Here is an 18,507-nt window from a genome sequence, read left to right as displayed (position 1 = left end):
TGATCTTTCCTGGGACTCTCTTAAAAAAGGAGTGCCTGAAACCTTTGTGCGATAACGGTGATAGCACTGCCATACTCGAAAGCGGCCTTACTATCGAAAGGCACACAAAAGCAAATTTCCGATTAGCATTTGTTCATGACTTTCCACCCAGCTTTCAGTGTAAGCAGGCTCCTCACTTTACATTCATGCATTTTCCCATTTCACGCTCGCAAAAGCTACCCTCACGTTACAATCACGGTCGCGCTACTTTTGGGTGATAATGGTAATTCCATATTTGACAAAGTCAAATGTTTGTTTTCACTCATTTGCAGCAGCTTTTAATGCAGTAACATTGGGATGCCCATTATCACAAAAAAAAGCGCCTGGCGTAAGCATGTGGTGCCTCAGGTGGCAGGTGGCCAAGTGGTGGGGCGTGGGGAGAGGGGGTACGGCATACGCTGATTGGCGGACCGGATCACGCCACCCGCTCGCACGTTCTGAACCATCCAGCGGCTGCTCTGTCCAGGGAGAACACTAATGCTAATGCATGCTTTGCCATCTGCCACATTAATCGCACTGATCATCTGAATTTTCTAAGCAAACCTAGTTTGTATCAACTGTAGTCTAGAGCAATGCACAGTAAGCAACGTACACTTTCTACGGGGTAGGTTTTGTTTCATTTATTGGACAGGTGAATACAATGTACTGAACAATGACGCATAGAAACAAGCAGAGAAAGTAAACAGACACCTGGTGACACTATGCCTCTATTTCTGAGCATACTGACATCATCTGGATTTCAGCTTCAAAGCTGAAGCATTAATGCCAAGTCTTCCATATGTATTTCCAGACAGCCTAGCAAGGTCCAGAAATAAAGAAACAGCTACCTCACTGCTCTTCCTGAGTGGGTCTTAATTATTCACTAGACACACCTACTAAGCGGAGAGGAAACACATGTGCATATGCAGAACAAAACGCATCACATTCACCGGTTTCTAACACAGGACATCTTAGAAGTATGCATGTACTGTACCAATGTTTGCCCACAATGCCACGTACCCTTTCATTTTCCATACTGCAAGAGGCCACAGTGTGATCTGAGCACACAGACTGTATACAAGAATTATCTTTGCTTATTGGAAAGCTGGCAATGCATGCTACCTCTAGTTGCGTGCCATACACAGCAAATACTTTTTTTTACACAAGAACTGGTGGTGCAAATAAAAAAAAATTGCTTTAAATTTATTCCTGTCATGCAACCAGAACTTTTTTACAAACCAGCACAGATGATGCCAGTATCAGTTATCAAAAATGCATTCCTTTCCGTATTCTCCTTCACAGGCGCATGACAAAATCAGATTGGTCCAATCTCAAATATAGAAGTGCAAAGCACAAGGCAAGAGAAGAAGAAGAAGGGGCACCAAATAAATGCCGCACTGCACAGTAAGGTTCATAATGTTCACAACATCTGGGTTATGTCAATGGTGACCACAAAACTTGCCGTCCAAAATAGCTTAAACTCAATCCCTCAAGCCGGATAATAATCTCGACTATGCAAAACAGCTAGCAATGCCAACTGAGGGATGCAGGCTCTCCAGTTCACTCCGCACATTCAAAATGCTTCGCAACACCTTCAAAGACCTGTAAAACAAAACAATATGCTTCCTTATTTTGTGCGGATCACTGACATCATGAAAAAAAAATAGAGTAAATAGGGACATGCAGTAATATACAAGTTTGTATGAAGAGTCTTCCTTTTAACATGCTGGTAACTTTTAATGGAAAAATGGCGCACTGTCAAAATAAGACCATAGTGGATTTACTGCGAGCTATTTCAAGCAACGCAATGCACTACGTGAGTGTTCGAACCAAAGAACATTAACGAAGTTTTTTGTAGCTGGTTTCATGGCTTGTTCATGGCAACTCAATGCCCAAATTATTCATATTTCAATTATTTCAAGTGATCTCAAAGTTCCTGCGATGCATTTTTGTCTCAGTGCATCCAAAAGTTGTTTGATTCGAAAATTGATAGTATCTATTTATTCAAGCTTACTGCTTCTTCACACAACAAAGTACACAAAATTAAGCTTTAGCAGCCACTCTACACACATCTAATAGACATTCACAGAACACAACATACCCCGTCATTGCATCACAGGAGTTGACATTCAAATAAACAAGAAAAACGTAAATCAATGAGTCCGCATGTATTTTAATTAACATGGGCCTAATTTGCAGCTATATTGTATGTGACAAACTGTTTATTCACAGAAACCTAAAAAAAAAGCAAAAGCAAAGCCGCCATTAGACTGGCTGAGAGGCACTCCACGCGTTGATTGACTCTGCCTACCTACAGTGTTGAGTTAAAAAAAAAAGGCTGGAGATGGAACGTTTAATCAGCTTGAATTAGGGAAATTGGCCGCACAGGACAATTCGAAGGTTCTAAGAATGCCCGGAACGTGTAGATAGGGTTCCCGTGGTAAGAAGACGAGTTCAGATTCCTCTTTAGTGCACCTTTAAGGGTATGACGCAATAGCCAATGTGTTAATGCAGGTGCTGCCGCCGTAGTGATGGCAGATGTCAGGTTCATCTTTTTGGTTACAGGTGCGAAAACAGACACAACACAAGGTAGAAAGACGGGACGGAGCACCTACCTTGTGTTGTGTCTGTTTTCGCGCCTGTAACCAAAAAGATTTACAGTTACCAACTTGCCCAGCAAGACGTTCTTTTAAGCAGATGTCAGGGTTAGCAAAAATCTTTTACCTCCCTTTTTGCTTTTATTTTACATTAAACACTTACTACTACATATATGCAAAATTGGTCTTTCTCTACTCAACATTCACAGATCCCTGGGAGTCCTTGTACCACTTCTAGTGCAGTGGTGCAGCGGAGTGCCATGCACTGCCAAAAAGACAATTCATGCCACTCCAGCAATGACCTGCATTCCACATGTGGAAAAGAAACTGAGGCACTTACCATTCATACTTAAGCAGTATGAAAAAAAAAACAGGACAAAGCGAGGGGCGGGGTACAACAGAAACGCCGACTATCAACTGGTTTTTAGTCTGAGAAAGGGTAGCTACATAGGCGTCGGATACGAGCGAAAAAACAACCAAACCATAAAAAACAACACTCACTACAAACGCAATGAAAATCCTTTTACATGTATGCACAGAGAGCACACAGAGAAGGCAAATCACTTCATCGCAACAAGGCATGGAACACCACACATCATGGTGCGTGTATGTGTGTTTGCATGCATGTGTGTGTGCGTGTTTGCGTGCATATGTGTGTGTGTGTGTGTTTGCATACATGTGTGTGTGCGTGTGTGTGTTTGCACACATGTGTGCGTGCGTGTGTGTGTGCAGCCTATATAGCTACCCCTTCTGAGAATAAAAAACCAGTTGATAGTCTGCGCTTGTGTTGTCTCCCGTCTCTCGCTTTGTCCCGTTTTTTTCACACTGCTTAAGTAAGAATCCACACAAACTTGCCTAGTTTTCTGTTCTCCTTAAGCACTTACCACATTAGGGTCATTACAACTGGTGTCAGCTCTCTTGACCAGGTTGAGTTTGTCGTAATACTCCACTATGGGCAGCGTGTCATTAGTGTACGTCTTGAACCTGCACATAGTACCGCACCTTCAAAACCACACTATATTGTCAATCACAGGTGAAGGCACAAAAAAAACACCGTTTCTTTTATTTTCAGGTAACAGCAATGCCCCACTGCACACTGCCATCAACTCACCCAGCCAAGGCATGTGTTTCCTTTTTACCTGCTTTGGCAAAATAGGATTTCCTCAAAAAACTTTCCTACCTTGCCATGAGACTGCTGCTTAACAACAATAGACAGCTTTGGATATAATGGATATTCGAGGACACACCCTTCTGTTTCATAAGAAAGGCCTACACCATCCTACGCATAGAGATCACATTAGAATTGTCAACTTCTTCTTGCCCTGAAAACACACACAAAAATACTAAGAAAGGGGATAACCTGTGCCTGGATAGCACTTTTTCTATTAAAAATATTTAAACAAACTGTAATGCCTAAATGCGTTCCACTTTGCGACCAGCTTTACTAAATTAATCCTTGCTCTATGACACCAGCAGCTGATTCAGTTCCTGTATGAAGTGTCGAGAGAAGTTTCATGACCAGCAAGTCATGTTGATGCAGGGCTCGATCATGTCACAAAGCAATCGTCAAATGAAAATCACAATCCCAGGTAAACCATGCCTGCACATCGCGACGCCTGCGTATCGAGGCCCTTGTGCAATACTGCAGTCAGTTGAAGCATTTTCAACAAAAAGCAATGGTAGGTGTCAATGCACACTGTATAGGTGTTGACATCAGTTTAATCAAGACAAAGGTTTTCACCAATACTGACCTCTTGCGGAGGCTTTCAATGTTGTCGTCTGTGCGGCCACTGCCTGCCTGACCTCTGTTGAGGCACCGCTCCACACAGACCTGCAAGATGCCGGCACGGCAAGTTTTTACCGCCACGAACTTCACAACCCAATCTTCCTTGCTTGTACCCTCCCCTCTGGTCAGGTCATTAAAAGTATCTTGAAAAATATCAGCCATTTATACCCATTTAAACCAGAAGCGTCAACCACTGTTCAATATAGCAGCAGTCAATTGTGCTTACATGGCAGCTAAGCAAAACTCAGTTCAACCTCTCCATTATGCATTCGTGCCAACAGCAGTCATTTATTTGACTCAGAATATGCTTGTGTTCCAATATTTGTTAGGTTTATAGGGGTTTAATGTCCCAAAGCGACTCAGGCTATGAGGGACGCCACAGTAAAGGGCTCCAGAAGAAGATAAGTGACAAGGCAAAAATGCTTCAAGCAACGGCATTGCTCATCGCTTGCTGCCGTCGCCTTCACGCGAGTTTTCGCGTACATGGAGTTCAGGCTTAAAGCTGTAGTCCACTTAATACGAATTTCGGGATATAAAGAACGGACGCCGCGTGACGCTCATGTTCGTTATAAGCGGGCTCGACTATAGTAACATGACACCTCAAGTTACCGAAAAATTTAAAAATAAGAACGTTACAGTTCCAGAATGGCAACGACTATGTTACTAAGTTACCGGAAAAAGTAACACGTTACCGGTAATGCCGTTATTTGTAAAACATAACCGCCAACACTGAGGGTAACACACGGCACCCGAGAACATTGTTCATAAGGAAATATACAGTTTTGGTGCAGGTTACTCGCACTTTGTCATAATGTGGCAGTATGTAGCAATGTAGCAGGCTTTGCTTTCTGGCACAGTTTGGCGCAATTGGTGCAGCAATTATATCACAGCAAGAGAGGCATGTTTGGCTTCAATGCTGCGCTGAAGTATTTCTGATATTACTTTATATGTTTGCGTGCTTACATGCCAACATTTATTGAGAGCTGCATACTGTTGTCTAAACCAGCCACGGCAGCAATATTCCGAGGAGTAACATGAGAATTTAACATACAGCAGCAGGAAGCTGGGCTGATCCTGCCAATATGGTAGAACCATTAACAGCAACCTTGCTGATTGACCAATTCTACTGGAAACCACCAAACCTAATCACCGCTCAGCAGTTGGCATTGTCATATGACACCACTCAACTGGTGTTCACAGCAACTACTGTTGAAAGTGCTCGTGCAACAGGGGCATAATGCTATCAATCAATCACTGCGCTTTACCTGGGCTATTCTCCAAAGTACAGGAAACTCTCTTGTATTCAAACCTAAGGTAACAGAGATTTTTGCTTGGATTATCAGAAACGCACCTATATGAACCAAGGCTATTTGCTTTATGGATATCTACACATATGCACTGACAAGTTTATTCAGCCAGCAGGCTGAAAAAAGTTATCAATAATGCACTGGTTTCCCAATAGTGTAAAGACATGTTAAATGAGGCCTCGAGGGACTGGAGGAAATGTCCAAATTATCCAAAGATCAAATAATTGAATGGCTATAAAAAAACGTTCAAAAAACCAATTCACACCACAGAAAATTTAATATATAAAGCTATTTCAGATCCCCCCCCATCCCTATCGAAACACCACTGAGGTCAAGTGAAAATGTGAGCATGAATTCAACAGCACTAAATTCATCACCACAGAGTCACTGACACAAAGGAGACAAGCATACAACTGTAGTGTTGAATGGATGCCCTCACCTCCTCAGCGCACTCAAGGAAAAGCACAAACTGCAGGTTGACTCGGTCCGACATCTCGCGGTTCCAGCCATCCAAGTTGTCCTTGTTGCGCGGGAAGCCATCAATCAGGAAGTGGCTCTTGCCACTCGACTGCATCGCCTAAGCAATAAAAAGCAATCGCACATACTGGCACCGCACTTAACTTCTCACTAACTTAAACTTCTTTTATGACACTGAACGGTAAGCCCCTTCAATATAATCCAGTTGATCTTAGAACCTTGCTGATGTGTACAACGGAATGGCTCACATATTGTGTCAATAGCTGCCAGATTGGTGCTTAACTGGGAACTAAAAAGCGCGAAGCATAAAAACATAATGCTGAACTACTCGCCATGAATGAACAGTCGTCATGAATCCCCCACACTGCTTCTGCAAAAAGCCGGCCTCTCTACAATCCACACACGAGCCAGACTGCTGGGGCTTAAGTTTCTGTTCCTCCTTTTGAATGATCGCACAAAACATGATAAGACTAGATATCTGTTTGAGCCTAACACACGTGTCACAAGAACAAAACATGAAAAACACCTATCCGAATATAGATACCGTAGTGATACATTCAAATTTTCATTTTTCCCACATGTGATTCATGAGTGGAATATGTTGCCCCCGGAAATTGTAAACCAGATGTCCCCTGAAGCATTTGTATCGAAGCTAACAAACCATCTTGAAAATTATTAACAACAGTGTCACCATGTGCGTTTACGTGTACCTCTGTGTAAAATGAAAAAGTTCCTTCTCTGCTGTTTCTCTTTTTCTTCTTTTTCTTTCGCACTTTTTCATATGTATGTAAACCCGATCCTGTTACGGCCTCAAAGTGAGGCCAACAGTATGTACTAAATAAATAAAGAAAAAACTCTTTGCTAACTGCATGCAACAGTGCGAAAGTGAAGACCAGTTAAGCCATATTAGGTACCCTAAAAAGCTGTCCAAAAAGCATGATCTACCTTTTCAATATCTACTGCAACAATCACAGGTCACCACAGCTGTTGTCTGAAGTTACTCAATTCATTCGCAATCGCAGTCAGTGTGACCAAGCATTACTCTGCAAGCCCTGTGCCCATTACTCTATTGGAAATCCAAACCTCAGTAGCCCTGTACACAATTTGCAGTTAACCTAGTCAGCGACTTCAAGCAGTGCCAGCTATTAGGGCACATGGAGTATGAGGTATCAATCGTTCTATTAAGCCAAACAAGTTTTTATATACAAAGCCTCCTTTAATCTTCCAACTTGGCCTAAAACAGAACCCTGTCATAAACACACATAGCAAATGTATACATGACGTGAAGAAAGACAGAAATGATGTAAGCCAGTCTACCCGATCCAGCAGGCGGCAGGTGATCTCCACGGGCACAATGGTGCCATTGCGAATGTGGTGGTCAATGACTTCGCCAAACTGGGAGCCCGGGGTTCCTTGCTCTTGTCGTAGGAGGTCTCCCGCAGAGAGATGCTTGTAACCGAATTTCTGAGGACAGACAAAATTTCAGAGGACACTTGGAGGGTATGATGCAACAGCATTAATGGGTCCCTTCAGCAGCGTGGGGTCCTCTCTGCATACAATTTCGCAGACACAGACATGCCTCAATGGTCTAGGAGTAGCGTGTCTAGGTTAGGTTAGGTTAGGTTAGGTTAGGTTAGGTTAGGTTAGGTTAGGTTAGGTTAGGTTAGGTTAGGTTAGGTTAGGTTAGGTTAGGTTAGGTTAGGTTAGGTTAGGTTAGGTTAGGTTAGGTTAGGTTAGGTTAGGTTAGGTTAGGTTAGGTTAGGTTAGGTTAGGTTAGGTTAGGTTAGGTTAGGTTAGGTTAGGTTAGGTTAGGTTAGGTTAGGTTAGGTTAGGTTAGGTTAGGTTAGGTTAGGTTAGGTTAGGTTAGGTTAGGTTAGGTTAGGTTAGGTTAGGTTAGGTTAGGTTAGGTTAGGTTAGGTTAGGTTAGGTTAGGTTAGGTTAGGTTAGGTTAGGTTAGGTTAGGTTAGGTTAGGTTAGGTTAGGTTAGGTTAGGTTAGGTTAGGTTAGGTTAGGTTAGGTTAGGTTAGGTTAGGTTAGGTTAGGTTAGGTTAGGTTAGGTTAGGTTAGGTTAGGTTAGGTTAGGTTAGGTTAGGTTAGGTTAGGTTAGGTTAGGTTAGGTTAGGTTAGGTTAGGTTAGGTTAGGTTAGGTTAGGTTAGGTTAGGTTAGGTTAGGTTAGGTTAGGTTAGGTTAGGTTAGGTTAGGTTAGGTTAGGTTAGGTTAGGTTAGGTTAGGTTAGGTTAGGTTAGGTTAGGTTAGGTTAGGTTAGGTTAGGTTAGGTTAGGTTAGGTTAGGTTAGGTTAGGTTAGGTTAGGTTAGGTTAGGTTAGGTTAGGTTAGGTTAGGTTAGGTTAGGTTAGGTTAGGTTAGGTTAGGTTAGGTTAGGTTAGGTTAGGTTAGGTTAGGTTAGGTTAGGTTAGGTTAGGTTAGGTTAGGTTAGGTTAGGTTAGGTTAGGTTAGGTTAGGTTAGGTTAGGTTAGGTTAGGTTAGGTTAGGTTAGGTTAGGTTAGGTTAGGTTAGGTTAGGTTAGGTTAGGTTAGGTTAGGTTAGGTTAGGTTAGGTTAGGTTAGGTTAGGTTAGGTTAGGTTAGGTTAGGTTAGGTTAGGTTAGGTTAGGTTAGGTTAGGTTAGGTTAGGTTAGGTTAGGTTAGGTTAGGTTAGGTTAGGTTAGGTTAGGTTAGGTTAGGTTAGGTTAGGTTAGGTTAGGTTAGGTTAGGTTAGGTTAGGTTAGGTTAGGTTAGGTTAGGTTAGGTTAGGTTAGGTTAGGTTAGGTTAGGTTAGGTTAGGTTAGGTTAGGTTAGGTTAGGTTAGGTTAGGTTAGGTTAGGTTAGGTTAGGTTAGGTTAGGTTAGGTTAGGTTAGGTTAGGTTAGGTTAGGTTAGGTTAGGTTAGGTTAGGTTAGGTTAGGTTAGGTTAGGTTAGGTTAGGTTAGGTTAGGTTAGGTTAGGTTAGGTTAGGTTAGGTTAGGTTAGGTTAGGTTAGGTTAGGTTAGGTTAGGTTAGGTTAGGTTAGGTTAGGTTAGGTTAGGTTAGGTTAGGTTAGGTTAGGTTAGGTTAGGTTAGGTTAGGTTAGGTTAGGTTAGGTTAGGTTAGGTTAGGTTAGGTTAGGTTAGGTTAGGTTAGGTTAGGTTAGGTTAGGTTAGGTTAGGTTAGGTTAGGTTAGGTTAGGTTAGGTTAGGTTAGGTTAGGTTAGGTTAGGTTAGGTTAGGTTAGGTTAGGTTAGGTTAGGTTAGGTTAGGTTAGGTTAGGTTAGGTTAGGTTAGGTTAGGTTAGGTTAGGTTAGGTTAGGTTAGGTTAGGTTAGGTTAGGTTAGGTTAGGTTAGGTTAGGTTAGGTTAGGTTAGGTTAGGTTAGGTTAGGTTAGGTTAGGTTAGGTTAGGTTAGGTTAGGTTAGGTTAGGTTAGGTTAGGTTAGGTTAGGTTAGGTTAGGTTAGGTTAGGTTAGGTTAGGTTAGGTTAGGTTAGGTTAGGTTAGGTTAGGTTAGGTTAGGTTAGGTTAGGTTAGGTTAGGTTAGGTTAGGTTAGGTTAGGTTAGGTTAGGTTAGGTTAGGTTAGGTTAGGTTAGGTTAGGTTAGGTTAGGTTAGGTTAGGTTAGGTTAGGTTAGGTTAGGTTAGGTTAGGTTAGGTTAGGTTAGGTTAGGTTAGGTTAGGTTAGGTTAGGTTAGGTTAGGTTAGGTTAGGTTAGGTTAGGTTAGGTTAGGTTAGGTTAGGTTAGGTTAGGTTAGGTTAGGTTAGGTTAGGTTAGGTTAGGTTCCCGCAACACCACTGTCGTTAGTGTTGCAGAGATCCAGGGAGCTAGCCTGCACCTAACTTCTTTATTCTGTCACCTCTAATAACCTTTCAGCCAGTAACCCTAAGCTGTATTAGTCATGGGAGATTGTATCAATATCATCACTGATGAGTCACACTCATCCTGCCCGATGTCCTACAGCCAACAACGAATTATGGTCGGTAATCTTCAATACAAGAGGGCGGCAGTTTTAAGTCTAAGAAGTAATTTTTGCCAAAAATCACCTTAAAAATTTGGCGATTTTAGTGTTTTCTTTTGGGAATTAAGTTGGCAGTTAAAGGGTTAATGCCATCATCCCCCACTTCTGTTCTCATGTCTATCCTCCTCCTCAACACCATGATCATTCTATCTCTGGATACCAGGACACTAAGTGTTGCAAAGAGAAAGTGGCAAAAGAAAACCTTGACTTGGCTATATCGGGCAGATGCCTCAGCAATTGAGAGATATTTATAATACCAGCAGGAGTTTCCTTTGACTGTTGCCATTTATTACGTGTTGTTTATAATGGCATCAAGTCATTAGAGAGACAACGTGCTCAATCAATTTTTGGAATATGACAAAAAACAATGTACCCAAAAACTAAGAAAGTAAAAGCAGAAAAGCAAGGCCAAAAGTTAGGTCTATGGCACAAACCACAATACACTGGCGGCACCAGACTTGAATGGAAAGGTCTAAAACAATTATTAAAAATTGGTGCTGAATTAATGTATCAGGTATAAGCAAGGTTCAGCTTTGATTAGCCTCTAAAGTCATTACTTTTTTTACACTGCATAAAACATTTCTACAGCTTTTCTTGTCTTCTATAATTCAATACATTATTTGAGTAACAGAGCTCTCATGAGGGCCTCAATGGAATTAAAGAAACTAATGGAATGAAAGGCTTTTACTCAAATGGAACTTTTGTGTACTGTTATCATCAAATGAAATGTAAACAAGACAAGTGAACTGGGAACAGCAAAATGAGAAGATTTTAGCTGAGGGAGACTGAATATTAATAGAACTGATTGACTTCTATGGCTCTAAGGCCGGTGCATTGAAGTGTTCATGAGCCTGCCTGTATTTTCTAATTTAGCAGCTAATATTTTTAATTAATATTGTCACGTCACAGTTATCCTGTTTGCATTTTATTTGACGATGACAGTACATTCGAACAATTTTACACCTCTTTTGTTCTATCTAAATTTTCTTCTCCTTACTACCTACTTTGTCAAATGTCAAGCAGTAACTGTTCAATGCAAGGGATATACAGGGTGTTTCACCTAAGACTTTATACAATTTATACACACCTCTCAATAACTAAGGAGGCTAACAGTAATAGTTAAAAACTTAACTATTCAATATTAGTTAAACAGCATGCTAATTAGCATGTCTTAGCTGCATTATGATACATTACACCACTGACAATGCTATGCCGAAAAAGTGTTTTTCTAAGCCAAAAAACTATTTTTAAAAATTGAACAAAATTTTTGATAAGACACCTTGTATGGAAGGGGTATATAAGGCCACTTTGTGGGAATAAATTTTAATAGCCGAGACGAACAGCAAATTAGTGGTCTATCTTAGAAACCATATTGCTTTATGCCAACCAAAGTGTTACAGCAGATGAATAAATTTACCTTTATACTTAGATTTTTAGAACACCTACTAATACAACTCACATCACCATTTAGTTCATCGCAAGGCAAATTCCATTTCAAGTTATATACATAAAGACATGAGCTATGCAAAGAAACAAAATAATTATGATACCACTAATTGTCATTGCATAACAGTGGAATGACCAAAAAGAATGGTTTTCATACAGGCATCTTTATGAGGCATAAATACAGCAATAACAAAAAATGCATGATTTTACTTATCGCAGCACACTGCACAGCTAGACACATAAGAAATACTAAGTGTACAAAGTTTCAGTAAAAAATCTTGTATGGGAATAAATTAGGGTTGGTCGTGTAAAAAGGAATGACAGAAATGCGAGTTTCAAGAAAAACAGCAAAGAAAGTTCGCAAGATACAAATGCCATAAAGCAATGCTCTGGAGGGTTAAATATTTGTACCTCAGCTCCACCTTACTCTTGCATTTCTTTGCTTTTGTTCATGTGGGAGCTGACTTTTTTTTTTCTCTCACTTTTTGCGGCATCGGTAAACTGACAGGAAGATTTTGAGAAATGTTGGTCACCTGTCAGGCAAGATTTCATTCTGTACAGACCAGATTTGATCCAAATACACTTCAAAATGTCTAGCGTCCCTGTGTTGCCCTTGCTGAAATGACACATGCATCATACAAACCAAACTTCAGTGTTGGTAGGATGATATAACCCTGTTCCAAATGCCTTGCGCCACTTTTGTGAGCGTTAAAAGTTAGTAAATACAAATAAAAACTGACACTGATGGTAAGAAATAATTATCAGTAGTCTTAATTCAAAAATTAAGAGAAAGTAACCTGTGCTGCAAGAAATCGGTAGCTATTTCAATGCAAAACTTTTAGTTTCAGTCTCAATGTATGAGGCCACTTTAAAAGCTGAATATTTCTGAAAAAAAAATCAGTTTTTGAAATTTTGTTTCATCAAAGTTTCCATTTATTCCTGAATGTATTGCAACCAAAATTATGTTCCTAATTAACACTGTTCTAAAGATACAGCCAACGTTTTAACCACCTGTGCACTTCGCGAAATCGAAATCAAAGGTTTTACATCAAAATAACTATCTATTTCTTACAGCATAAGTTATTTTTCTTATTCATTTCTCAGTTTAGACTAACGACAATTGTTTCTTATCATCAATGTCAATTTTTGTTTGTATTTAATAACTTGAACGCTCACAAAAGCAACACAAGGCATTTAGAACTGTCAGGATTTACCTGTCAGGATTTTCAGGATTTTATTGGGACTTCAACTGTAATTTGCTAAGTGCACAACATGCCAAATATTTTGCATAAGAGATAAGTAACACAAACATAAGTTAACATCCGGCACAGGAACAGTGTTAACACTCACAAAAGTGACACAAGGCATTTGGAACTCAGTAAATGGTTATGTCCGCCTACCTATCAGGGTTTTCAGGATTTTATTGGGACTTGAACTGTAATTTGCTAAGTGCACAACATGCCAAATATTTTGCATAAGAGATAAGTAACACAAAAATTATAAGTTAACATCCGGCACAACAACAGTGTTAACATGAGCAGTCTTCAAGCATGTAAGGCCATCGTTCTACAAGTTCGCTTGTATAAGCATACAGGCACCTTTTCCATTCTTAACAGTTCGTCCCAAGAAAGTGTCTAAAGCGGTGTGCATATCTAGAAATACAAGCTGCATTTAGGATAAACTACAACCTTTGTCCGTAAAGTTTCGAGACTGATTTATTTTCTTCTCTAGAAATGGTTCCCCACAGCAAATGTTGGTGCATATGTGTAGTGCCATCTTTTCGGGCTAACCTGAAATATTTATGCTAATTGCTTTGGCAGCCGCTAGATAGCACTACATGTAGAAAAATACCTTGTCACTAGTCGTCTGCGCATCCTACTGTGAGTGAATGTGGAGAGATGGACGACCACCTCGTACAGTGTGTAAACATAAAATTCTGTGTGAAGCTTGGCAAGACAGCCACACAGACGTATGAACTCCTTCGTGACGCTTCCGGAAACGAGACATTATCGCGGGCGCGAGTTTTCAAGTGGCACAAGAGGTTCGTTACAGGGAGAACGTCGGTGGAAGACAACACAAGGCATGGGCGCCCTTAAACCTCACGGAATGAAAACAACATGGCTCGGATCAGGGAAATCGTACAGCAAGACCGCACCATTACAGTCCGCATGCTATCAGATGCTCTCGGCATTAGTAAGACAATATGCCACAAATTTTGCGTGAGAACTTGGGGAAATGAAAGCTGAATGCCAGACTTGTGCCGCACTCCCTCACACAGGACCAGAAGGACACGCGGGCATCAGTGAGCGCTGATTTGCTCTCCGAGGCAGAGAAGGATGCTGCATTCGTCGACAGCATCATTGCTGAAGACGAAACATGGTGTTTTCAATGCGATCCTCAAACAAAGAGGCAAAGCACCAAATGGCGGTCCACAAGCTCTTTGGCGCCGAGAAAGGTGTGGCGACAGAAGACCAAAACAAAAGCGATGCTGATAGTTTTTTTCGATGCCAGAGATGTCATACACCATGAATTCGTCCCACAAGGGCAGACGGTGAATCAAGAGTTTTATATCCGCGTGCTCCAACACATGCGTGATGCATTGCAACGCCGTCGCCCTGACTTATGGGCATCTGGACAATGGAGCCTTCTCCACGATAACACAAGGCCGCACACTGCTCTCAGCGTGACAAAATTTCTCGCCAAGCACAGCATTACTGTACTTCCCCATCTGCCCTACTCGCCAAACCTCTGCTATGCGATTTTTTTCCTGTTTCCTCATGTGAAGAGAGCCCCAAAAGGTCACTGGATGGGGAGCGTGGAGGCAATTCAAGACGCCACGACAAAGGAGCCGACAGCCCTGCCAATAGAAGCATTTTCCAACTATTTCCAAGATCTCAAGAAGCATTGGAAGCTGTGTATAGACTGCAAGGGAGACTATTTCGAAAGGGTGCTACACAAATGATTTCAATCTTAAACGCATTTTTTTAATTGACTGTCTCGGAACTTCACGGACAAAGGTTGTATAGTTGTCTTATGGTGTATTCGGTAGAGATGCATTGCTTCCGCGCTGATGCGCAGGAAGTCATGTGAAATACGACACGATTGGTGCGTCCCTTTGTACCTCAATTGAATGTGCGAAACACTCGCAGAGTTCCGTCACCCCTTATGCCCTCTGTTCACCGTGGCCTCAGAGACTCTCGAAAATCTCAGAGGCCATCCTTACGAGCGGCCGGCACCTAGGACCACATTTAACAATTTGTACAATTAGTAACAAGCTCTTCAGTAATAGCACGCAAAGCATGCCAGAATTGGATGCTCGTAGAAACCTAGGACTGACAAGTATGTTCACGAAATGTTGTGATTATGGTTTGTGGTGCATGTTTGTCAGACACTATACCACGGTGCATTATGCTTGCTAGTTTCAAAGCATACATGGTAGCACTTCAGCTTGAGCAACTGCCAAAAATATCTGTAGATGATTCTCAATCCGATTTCAGCTCGCCAAATTGTCGCTTTACTGATATCCTTTAAGAAGTGCATATGTTGACAAAAAGTAAGATGCTATAAGTGCACACATGCCGGATAAACAGCATTAGCCGTCCGCTGCATATGATAAGGTAGGGCTAGCTGGACGAAAAATATTGACAAACCTTTATTTTCTGATATGCCCTACAACTATATGCCCTACAACTGCTATGTCATTCAATATTTCTTTAAATTGTGCCCACTTCAGATGCTTCTTTTGTTTTTCCTCTGGCCAGCAAAGCGGGCAATTCTCTGCGTCAACAGTGTCGTCTGCTAGCGTGTGCTGCACGAGGTTGCACTGCACTCCACCGTCAGTCTCCACGGTGCCGCGCACATGTGTGGTGCTCATCCCAGCCAAACATGCAGCGCTGCACGAGTGACATCCAAACAAACGTGGGGCACCGCAAGAGTGCGCAAACTCCATGTTTGCTGTCAGCCAAAGACGCCATTAGTTTTTACACGGTAAGTATATGTGGATTTAGTGCAAGTAATAGATGGTGCACTCTAAGCCAGATGAATCTGAACAAACTTCATCCATCGTAGTAAAGCGCCTTTATTCTTTGTGCCAGGTCCACATTTATCCACTTCTCATCTACAACAACACCAAATAAAAGCAACCTCCGATAGTTTTCGCGCGAGCGCGTGAGGGAAACCAGCAGCAGGTCTTAAAATTTTTTGTGACGGAAAACCAGCAGCAGGTCTTAAAATTTTTAGATCAAGCCTTCCCATAATAATTAAAGTGCACAACGCGATCGAGGCTACCGGGGGATTTGGAAACGTCGCATACCTCAACCAGTTTCTGGCACTGCGTCCCTTTTCCGGAACCAGGAGGACCCAGGACGAAAACCACGTACGGTTTAGGACCAGACATAGCTTTCAGTGGGCCCCTGTAAAGGAAAGGGCAAAGAGTAGGTTTGAAACACGACCTACAGCTGTGTACTGGTAGGTGAAGACGACTAAAGCGCCACGATGTGCTCATACTACTGGCAACGCGGGCAAGACAGCTTCTACACCGAGCCAACAGAGTAAACATGCACTACCAATTAAGGTCTGCACTCCGCGATCGAGGCGGAAACTAAATCTATAGTTCTGTTCTTCTACTCCAAAATGCAAACATGCTGATTACCCTCCCCGTCAGCAGCAGAGGTGCTGGGTGCATATATGTTTTACACACACTGAATGGGCTCACATTCGTAGAATAAGCTGGGCCGAAAGCTGGAAAGAGAAATGCAGCGGGCGCGGGGATTGCGAAGACGCCATGCGAATGAATGAACAATCACGAACCACGCCTTGCTGACACGTGTCAACAATCCCGCCACTGGCGCGTAGCGTCCAATTGAAAGACTGCTAATAAAGACAGGCACACGCATCACTTGGCACATGAAAGAAGAGGACGATGTACAACGAAACAAGACGGGCCATGCTGCGATACACTGGTGACCGCAACTACCGCAACCGCACCAGCCGCACGAGTGAGCGAATCACCAGAGGCGCCCCGGTACAACTCACCTACCTGCTTCGGCTCAACTACAACCACTACAACTCCACGACTGCCGGCTAGGTGACCTGTCGGGCAAGTGAGGTTGCGAAAAGCCTCCAAGACTATATTTCAACCACTAAGCGACGCAGTACTGCCCAGTTGGCTGGTTCTCAAATCGCTGAGCTCGATCTGGTGTAATTCGTTCAGCGGAGTGTAAAGAAACGACGATGAAACAGGTAGCGCAGAGCTTCGTTAGTTAAGAAACAAAATGCAATGGACATCAACAAGCCTCCTGACATCTAGCCCGTGTTCAAGCAACTAACTCAAGCAGGAAGCATTGAAGTTTAAAAAGTTATCGTTTATTTGCATAATTTTTATCTCTTAAAATTTAAATGAGGAGTTAAAAATCATCAACGATTGCCTTCACTACTTTCTTGGCACTTTCATGGTCGACGATGTGAAGCGCGCGTATCTTAAAAATGGTTACAAACGTCTTGGTGTTGCGGCGCCAAAAACAAATAAGCGCCCTAGCAAGCTGCAAGACTACAGACAAAACACTTAGCGCGATTACCTGAAAACCAAATAAATATTTTGAGCTTTCTCTAGCACAGCTCAGAGATGGGGTAAAGCAGTTTGGCAGCTTGCATTTTCATTCCTCCACGGCATCTGCTGAAACGTGTGCACCACGAAGTTCGGTGCGTTGCCGCAGGACTACACATTGCCGATGACGTTGGGCCGGCGCGACGTGTAGTGTCTGATTACGTTGCCAGTCACATACACAACACTTAATGCTATAATAAAATATGCCGCTGAAAAAAAAGGATAAATTAAGTATAAGCGGGCACTCACTACATTGATTTCTTCATGTACTAAGCAAAAAAAAAAAAGAAACGAATGCACCTCCAAGATAAAAATGTATCTTGTTTGCATGACCCTCAGAATTTAGTTAGTTTTCAAGGTAAATAACACTTGCCGGCGTTGTTCAAGTAATGATGGACGACGCCTGACGCTCGTTTTTTCTTCCGGCTACGGAAAAAACACCGTCAGTGCACGTTACGCAAAGCGAAATAACTGACGGACGATTACGATAGCCAATAAGGCGAAATTTGAGCGTATTTCTTCACGCGCCACCTGCCAAAGCCGGAAGGTGGTATGTTACGCTGCTAGCTAGATTTAGTCTAGTTTTAGTTAGGCTAGTTAGGTGAAGTGCAGGCGAAAGGCAGGTCAGTGACCGGGTCTATTCTGGCCGGCAGCTATAGATTTGCAGGACTCATTTGTGAGTTAACTAGTTTAGACAGGTAGTTAATTATTCCTTTTCTAGGTGATCGGCTTTTCCGGTAGGCAGAATTTTATTTGAGCACGTAGTTGCAATTTTTTGTCTAGCATTTTGAGGTAGCAATAATAGAGTGCTGCTAGGATGGTCAAGCAACTGAAAGTTAAATGCAAGGAGTGTGAGGCGTCGGTGAAATTGATGAAAACGCGGTTCGAATCTGTAGAGGAGGCCGAGGGCGTGGATTTTATGTGCAAATGCTGTGTATTAAGTGCAGGCCTGGACAGGGCTGACGAAGCGAACACCAGCCTAGCATTACGTATGGATGCTTTAGAAAGAGAGCTGCAAGTATAGAGGGCAGAGAAGAGCAAACTCCAAGAGCAGAGTATTTTGTTGGACGCAAAAATGGCTGACACCGCCATGCGAGGTCACAATGGCGGACATTCCAGCGCCAGCCACGTGGATGGGGCCTGCACTGGCATAAAGAGCAACAGGAAAGTAGGTCAGGCAGGTTCAGACAGGAACAGCTGCGCACACGTGGCAGCTAGGAAGTCTGGAGGCGATGGAGAGAAGGGGAACAAGCTATTCATAAGGAATGAGGTCATAGTCACTGATAAGAG

At 42.3% G+C, this 18,507-nt stretch overlaps 1 protein-coding gene across 5 annotated transcripts; it reads right to left on the bottom strand.

The window, feature by feature from the left end:
• Nucleotides 1-644: 644 nt before the first annotated feature.
• Cmpk (cytidine/uridine monophosphate kinase Dak1) lies at nucleotides 645-16,922 on the bottom strand. Of its 5 annotated transcripts, none has more exons than XM_077644601.1 (7): nucleotides 16,647-16,922; nucleotides 15,925-16,024; nucleotides 7,503-7,649; nucleotides 6,148-6,285; nucleotides 4,367-4,446; nucleotides 3,500-3,599; nucleotides 645-1,620 (listed from the first exon to the last, which is right to left on the bottom strand). In XM_077644601.1, exons 2-7 carry the CDS (start codon nucleotides 16,006-16,008, stop codon nucleotides 1,579-1,581), a joined length of 591 nt encoding a protein of 196 aa, XP_077500727.1. In that variant the 5' UTR covers nucleotides 16,009-16,024; nucleotides 16,647-16,922; the 3' UTR covers nucleotides 645-1,578. The 5 variants fall into 5 exon arrangements, with proteins under 5 accessions (XP_077500727.1, XP_077500726.1, XP_077500725.1 ...); XM_077644600.1 differs by having other exon boundaries at nucleotides 16,651-16,922; XM_077644599.1 differs by lacking the exon at nucleotides 16,647-16,922 and adding an exon at nucleotides 16,327-16,640.
• Nucleotides 16,923-18,507: the final 1,585 nt, after the last annotated feature.

The sequence above is a fragment of the Amblyomma americanum genome, chromosome 11 (genome assembly GCF_052857255.1).
Source record: "Amblyomma americanum isolate KBUSLIRL-KWMA chromosome 11, ASM5285725v1, whole genome shotgun sequence".
NCBI classification, from domain to species: Eukaryota; Metazoa; Arthropoda; class Arachnida; order Ixodida; family Ixodidae; genus Amblyomma; species Amblyomma americanum.
This window is presented reverse-complemented; position numbering and strand designations above follow the sequence as displayed.

Excerpts from the sequence above, each read along its gene's own strand:
- Cmpk (XM_077644598.1), bottom strand. The coding sequence starts at position 16,519 with ATGTGCCAAGTGATGCGTGTGCCTGTCTTTATTAGCAGTCTTTCAATT. Across the intron at positions 7,650-15,924 it reads AGTGCCAGAAACTGGTTGAG|AAATTCGGTTACAAGCATCT; the intron begins GTATGCGACGTT and ends GTCTGTCCTCAG. Across the intron at positions 1,621-3,499 it reads GTTGTAATGACCCTAATGTG|GTCTTTGAAGGTGTTGCGAA; the intron begins GTAAGTGCTTAA and ends TTTGTTTTACAG.